The 7,435-nt window shown below is 53.1% G+C and overlaps 1 protein-coding gene across 1 annotated transcript in view; it reads left to right on the forward strand.

The window, feature by feature from the left end:
• CORO2B (coronin 2B) overlaps nucleotides 1-7,435 on the forward strand; it is a 62,191-nt gene that overhangs the window by 41,858 nt on the left and 12,898 nt on the right. Inside the window, exon 4 of the mRNA XM_029952262.1 lies at nucleotides 6,646-6,795. Within this exon, the coding sequence (XP_029808122.1) occupies nucleotides 6,646-6,795 (150 nt within the window). The remainder of the gene's footprint in view (nucleotides 1-6,645; nucleotides 6,796-7,435) is intronic.

Here is a 7,435-nt window from a genome sequence, read left to right on the forward strand (position 1 = left end):
AAGCCACCCACCACCCTGCCCTTACACACTTACACACACACACACACACACACACACACACACACACGAACCAATACCTCTCTGAGCTGGAAGTGAGCAGCGTGCCCCTTTGAGAGACAGAAGGGCAGTGACTCTGAGAGAGGTCAATGGCCTGGCTGAGGCCTCAGCGACAAACCTGCACCGCGGGGAAAGCGGCGGTGTGGCTCCGTCGGTCAGGACGCAGGCTCAGGAGTCCCTAGGCCTGGCTTCCAATCCTGGTTCTGCCCCTTCCCACACCCGTGACTTTGGACCAGTTTCCTTACCCCCGTGCAGACCCGCTGCACCCTGTAAAATGGAGATCATGTTGGGCTCAACATCATAATGAAATACACTGTGGTTCGTGTCTCTTGTCCACTGGGAGCTCTCTCTAGAGCCCCTGGGGCAGCAAGAGCTGGAGTCAGAGACCCAGTGCTCTTTCCATCTCATTCTTTGCTCGCTGAGCCCCCAAAGAGGCCTCTGTCACTGGCTTTCAAGTAAAGACTAAGCTGAATGGTGAACCTCAAAATCCAAGAGAGAAACTCTCCGTCCCCTTCCAAGCCAGGATTATGGGGGTGAATTCACATCGACCCAGGTCACCGCCAGCTGGAGTAAGGGCTCCCCTTTATTGCTGAACCTGCTGCTGATGTGATAGCTCAGCGTCTGGGCTTCTAGGATTCTCCCACTGACTCACTCATTCAACAGATACGTGCCAGGCATTGTTCCTTGCGCTGAAGGCAAAGGTGGGAACTTAGAGGACCCTACCCCTGCATAGAGGAGTCGACCATCCAGGGGGTGGGGTGGCAGGTCATCTGTGCCCTGGCACCAAGGAGCTGCTCTCTCTTTCGGGATCGATAGGCAGAAGGACAAACCGTGCCCTCTTCGAGGTGTCAGATTCAGTCCAGGGGGAGAAGGAAGGAATGGGGAAGCCGGTAAGGTCAGAGCCTGGATTTGAGCTTGTTCAACTGCAAAGCTCTCCCTTTGCTCGCCAGCGCCCCCCCCCCCCGCCCCCCCGGCACAGGGACACTTGGTTTTGTAACTTTATTAACCATCCTTATTGGCCATCTCCCGCTAGCCTTGTCTGCACAGTCTGCTGCCTCCCCCACAAAACTGTGATCTGCTGGGACGCTGGATACCCTCTCCTGCCCCGCATCTGGGATGCGTGACGCTGGGGGACATGGGGCATATTTTGTTTCGTTGAACAGAACGGAGCTAAACAGGGATCTGACCCAGGGACCTCAAAGTGGGCATAGCCGGCCTGCTAGAGTGTTTTGCCACATTTCTCCACCCCTTCCTTCCAGAAATCCGGTTTGTCTGCCCTTATCAGGTTTCCTGTTGAACTGAAGTAACTTTCCAGAGTGACCTCTGAGCAGAGCCACCAAGCTGCCTCCTCCCACACCCATCCTCTCTTTGCTCAAACAAATCCCTTGAAGGCTGAGGGGTTGGGGCTCCTTCTCCAGCGACTTAGGCCCACTGTGAACTCCGGCTCCCCCTCTGAGCTCCCATGACACACAGCGCCAGCTCTGGGCTATAGCAGTAGATCAAGCAGAGCCCCCCACCCCCGCCTCCACACAGTGATGCATTCGATGTCAAAAAGGGAGAACTTAGGAGGCAAACTGATGTCGCCCCTGCGTGCAGATGAGAAAACTGGGGCCCAGGGAGGGAAGTGGCTGGAATCAGACGGGGATAAGGCAAGGTGCCTCTCTCCCTCTCTGTAGGGCATTTTCCACTGGGTCCCCCAAGCCCTGCCTACAGGGACCCTACACCTAACAGTTATTGGTGAAAACAGCTCTTTTGGCTTCCTCCTGCAGACCTCGGCTCCATGGCTAGGACTTGGATCCAGAGGCTGAACCGGGGCCCGGACACATCCTGCCATCCCCACCCTCTCTGCTCAGCCCCTGGGCTCCTAGGCAGAGCTGTTATACCAGCAAATCCGCTCCTGTAGCTAGAAAGCCTCAGACTCCCAAGGACACGAAGTCCAGTGTAGTCATCCACACCCTCTCCATGGCACACGTGTCTCTCTTCATCATCCAACAAGGAGCCTCAGCCTCAGAGAGGACACCTGGCTTTTCAAGGCCATCCAGCCAGGGAGTGGGATTAGAGCCTGGGCGGAAGCTCCACATCATGGCTTCCCTTGTGCCCCTACCTTAGCCTGGCAGGGAACGCCCCTGGTTAACCGGGTGCTCAGGAATTGGACCTTTCTAGAAAAGGGTTTTTCCTGACACTTGGCCCAAGCAAAGCTTCTTCCCGAGGCCCCCGTGACCAGGTGGGACACACAAGGCTTCTGGCCTCCTCCTCTGCCACCTGCCAGCCAGGTCGATGCACCTGCAGTCCCCCCAGCCCCTGTGCCCGAGCGCGTGCACGCTGGTCACCTCTGTCTCCTCACCCCTCCCTGCATCCCCGACCCCTCTTTTCAAACATGGGCCAACATCCTATCTTCTAGCCCTGCTCTGCCCAGACCCTCGCACCCTTGGCCGCCCTGTTCTGCTTCCATGAATTCTCTGCCCTTATCTGCAGGGAAGGGGTGAGCTCAGTGCAGTCCATCGGCCAGCAGGGCTCTGGCTCAGAGCCCTGCGGTATGTGTGGAATGAATGAGGCTGTAATCTCTGTTTCAGAGATCTCTCTCAAAGACCAGAGACCACTCTCCTGCCTCAGTCACCACTTACACACTGACTGCCTGGGTGCCCATTTGTGCACATACTTGTCCGTCATCCCGAAGACACGGTATAAGGTGTCCGTAGACAGCATCCTCTGTCTCCAAATGCTTCCTGTCATTATGACCCTCAACATCTCATCTCTTTGATTCCAGAATCTTCTAGAGCTTCCTCCTCAAATGCAAACACTAAACACAGAAAATGATGCCGAGTATTTCTAGGAATCAGAGAAACGCAAGCCTAAACAGTGAGGAGGCATTTTCAACCTACTGGGTGGGCAGAAAGCTATTTTTGAAAGTGGAGGTAGAGACCTAGGTAAAGAAGCTCTCTCAGACTCGCTTGGCAAAAAGTGGGACAGATTCTGGGGACAGTTTTACAGGAACTATTAAAAAATGAAATGCTAGGGGAGCCTGGGTGGCTCAGTTGGTTAAGTGTCTGACTTCGGCTCAGGTCAGGATCTCAGAGTTCGTGAGTTCAAGCCCCACATCAGGCTCTGTGCTGACAGCTAGCTCAGAGCTTGGAGCCTGTCTTCAGATTCTGTGTCTCCTTCTCTCTCTGACCCTCCCCTGCTCACACTGTCTGTCTCTGTCTTTCAAAAATAAATAAAAACATTAAAAATTAATTAATTAAATTTAAATAAATAAAAAATGAAATGCTTGTACGCACGTGCCCTACAGAAATATCCACCCTCAACCTGGTATTACAGGGCTGTTTGGCCCAGAGTGAATGGTAACAGGGACAAAAGTGGGCGGGACCTAGGTGTCCATTAATAGATGCTGATTAAATCACCATGGCAGAGTCATGTCACAGATGCTCCCCCCTCCAGCCATTTAATAAGATGAGGTAAATCCATGCGTCCTGGTGGAAAGAGGCTTGCTACCTGTTACAGGAAAAAGTAAGTTGCAGAAGAACGTGTGTAACGGCCTTCCTCTGGGTCAAAGACAAAGAAGTATGGGTGTGCCGTGTGTGCACGTGTGAGCCCAGACCAAGCACTGGTCTCCTGTCTTCAAGGGCCACCTTCTTCTGGTGCAATGGGGACAAGAGGAATGTGCCTTACGGATGACTACCCAGTCAGCTACACTGGTCCCTCCTCTACACACCCCTCCACTTCCAGATCAGACCCATCTCTAAATTCCCTGGTGCAGGGCCTGCCAAGGAAAACCATGGGTCCTGCTGGGGTCCCTCTGTATCACCTCACTCTCCCAACCCCCACCACCATGTAGGGCTGTGTGTGACCTCTGGGCTTTTTGTTTTGTTTTGTTTCATTTTAAGTAATTCCTGTACCCAACATGGGGTTCGAACTCACGACCCCCAAGATCAAGAATCACATACTCTACCAACTGAACCAACCAGGCGCCTCATGAGTATTAGGCTTTCAAGGAGAGATGGAGCAACCAAAAGTATTATAGTATCAGAAAAATCTTGTGATCTTGTGAATTGTCCCTTAATTATAAACTTTTTCTTGAATGTGGTTTTTAAACATTTTTTTAAGATTTATTTTTTAAGTAATCTCTATACCCCATGTGGGGCTCAAACTTACAACCCTGAGTTCAGGAGTTACATGTTCTACCAGCTGAGATAGCCAGGTACCCTGAGTGGTGTGGGTTTTGTTTTTTGTTTTTTAATGTTTATTTATTTTTCAGAGAGAAAGAGCATGAGTAGAGGAGGGTCAGAGAGAGGGAGACACAGAATCCAAAATAGGCTCCAGACTCTCAGCTGTCAGCACAGAGCCTGATGTGGGGCTTGAACCCATGAACCAGGAGATCATGACCTGAGCCAGTCAGACACTTAACTGACTGAGCCTCCCAAGTGCCCCACTGAGTGTTTCTTTTTAAGTTTATTTATTCATTTGTTTTGAGAGAGAGAGAGAGAGAGAGACATGGGAGGGACAGAGAGAGGAGAGAGAATCCCAGGCAGGCTCCACACCATCAGCACAGAGCCTGATGCGGAGCTTAAACTCACAAACCATGAGATCATGACCTGAGCAGAGATCAAGAGTCAGACGCTTAACCAACTGAGCCACCCAGTGCTCCACTCCAAGTGTATTTGTTAAAAACAGAATGCTACACCTAAGGGTGACCCCAAACCTTTGATTGGACCTGCCTTTCTCACCCCACCCTGAAGCCTCCCATGTCTGCCTGTGCAGAGCTGGGTCTTCCAGGGAAATACACATGTGAGAAATACTCATTGCCAGAGTCTGTGGGGGAAACACCAAGAAGGAAGCCTCCAAGGGAATTCCCTTAGGGGTACCCCAGTTCCCAGCCTTCTCCCCTTTCCCTAGGACTGCCTTTCACTTTCCCCGTTTACTCATGGCCTTCAGAATTATCATTGAATAGCTAATATCACATAATGACATAATATATTAAATTGTTGCCCTAATGTTGGTCACTTTGAGTGTTTCTAAATTTTCCATGTTGCAATGAACATCTTCATGCATGGAGATTTTTGCTTATATTGGATTTTCAGAGTGAAATTACTAGGTCAAAGGATACAACATAAATGCCTCTATGGTTCCTACTAAAGATTGCCAAATTGCTTCCGAAAGAGTTACTCTGATTTATAATACTACCAACACCGATTGAATCTACAAGTTCCGGTAGATAATCTTGCCAACCCTTGGCCCTTATCCCCTCCCGGGGTGGCTATTTTAGAAGATTATAAATGGTATCTCAAAGCTGTTTTTCCAATTTTTCTCCTTACTGGCCGAGGTGGAGTTCAGATTTTCAAAAGATTTGCTTTAAAGGAGCCCTAAATGCTAGCCACGTGTGTTCTTTTCTCCGCAGGCAGCACACAATCAAGCATTAATGATGACAACAACTAGGTTTTTAGAGCACTTTACAGTTTATAGACTTTGGCAACCAGCATCTCACTTGATTCTACGGGGAGGCGAGGCAAGGCAAAGAGTTTTCTCTCCCATTTGTAGATGAAACAGTTGCAAATAAACACACAGGGTATGTTTGGCCAGAGAAATAGAAGCCCCTCCCCCCCCCCCCCAAGGCCAATGTCAGTAATGAGGAAGATACTCAGAGATTGCAGAGAAACCACATGCATCCTTTCTCTGGGGCCACATGGCCTCTGCTCTCCGCTTCTCCGTGTGTCCCTCCTTCGCTTGGCCCATCATCTCTTTCTGCTTCTTCTTTCTGTTTTTTTTAAGTTTATGTGTTTGAGAGAGACAGACAGCGCGAGCGGGGGAGGGCAGAGAGGGGGCGTGAGAATCCCAAGGAGGCTTTGCGCTGTCAGCACAGAATCCGATGCGGGGCTCGAACTCATGAAACCCTGGGATCATGACCTGAGAGCCTAAACCAAGAGTCGGACATTTAAGTAACCGAGCTACCCCGGCGTCCACGAGACTGCGAAGGGTGGCAGCATCCAGGCTCTGCCCATCCTCCCAGCTCAGGCTCCAACGTCCCAAACCATCTCGGCCCCTTGGCGCCTCATCTCTCAGGAGAGACTCTGGGCCTCCCAGCCTCCCAGAAGGGTTTTCCTCTGCTCACTGTCCACCCTGGGTGGGCGGCAGAGTGAGGAGCGGCTCTGTGTGGTGCCAGCAGGTCGCTGAGGCTCAGGTCAGAGCTCTTAGAAGGGTGTGGGAAGGGAGGCAGAGATAGGCTTTTAATACAACACTCGCCAAAAGCTGATTACTGTGTGGCCCTCTGGGACGAGCTAGACTGTAGCAACATGCCAGCAGTGTGAGTTGTCTAGGGCTGCAGACACCTGAGAACCGCCTCCCCCCCCCCCCCAGGCTAGAAGGAGATGGTCTTTTTCCCCTTGAAGGGCACCCCGGAGCACCTCCCCTCCCCCGCCGCCACCCCCCTCCCGCCCCGCCCACGCCTCCATCTGGCTCTACACGCTGCACCGGCCAGGAGCGGCCTCACTGGGCAGATCTGCAAAGCCTGATGTCCGAGGGAGGGGGCCATGGGTGGGGGGGGGGGGCTTCTCCAGGCCCTGCCCACTCAGCCCTCCGTCTCCCCCTCTGCAGGTGCGGATCTGGGAGATCCCCGAGGGCGGGTTGAAGCGGAACATGACAGAGGCTCTCCTGGAACTGCACGGGCACAGCCGACGCGTGGGGCTGGTCGAGTGGCACCCCACGACCAACAACATCCTCTTCAGCGCCGGCTATGACTACAAGGTGAGCCGCCCACCCAGCGGGGGGCGGGGGCGGGGCCCGTGGATCTTGAGAAGCCGCCTGTAGGGGGCGCTGTTACTTTCCGGAGCACGTTCACCAACATTGTCCTCTTCCTCTGTCCATTCACTCGCGGAGTCGCCTCACACCACCAGGCATCTTCTGTGCGCCCTGTCATTCCTGGGGTCCATAGAGGCTGCCTGGCTGGCTTCTGTGGCTCTTATGGGTTGGAAGAGAATGCCTGCTCCATGCCCATACCCTCTGCCAGGCTGCTTCTTAAACCTACAAGTGGCCGCTGTCCTTCTGGTAGGAAAAAGGAGCAACCAGAGTTGGTGGAGGAAAGAGAATGGCACGCCATCAGAAAGGTGTGCCAGCCGTGGGGCTGTGGCCGGGAACACGAATCCTTGCCAGCAGCAGACCCCGAGGCCCGGCTGGGGCTGGGATCTGGCAGCGATAGTAGTGGATTTGTGCAGCAGGGAGCATCAGCCTTCCATATATAGTTTAACGCCACCCTTCTGCCTCCCAGCACACCCCGACCCCGCGTGTGATGTCTCTCCCAGGGCCACTGGGTGCAGACTGAGACAGATGCCTCAAGGCACGGCCACAGGGCTGACCCTAACTCTGGCATGTGCCCCACCCCCACCCC

Source organism: Suricata suricatta, chromosome 9, assembly GCF_006229205.1.
Source record: "Suricata suricatta isolate VVHF042 chromosome 9, meerkat_22Aug2017_6uvM2_HiC, whole genome shotgun sequence".
In the NCBI taxonomy this organism is placed as follows: domain Eukaryota; kingdom Metazoa; phylum Chordata; class Mammalia; order Carnivora; family Herpestidae; genus Suricata; species Suricata suricatta.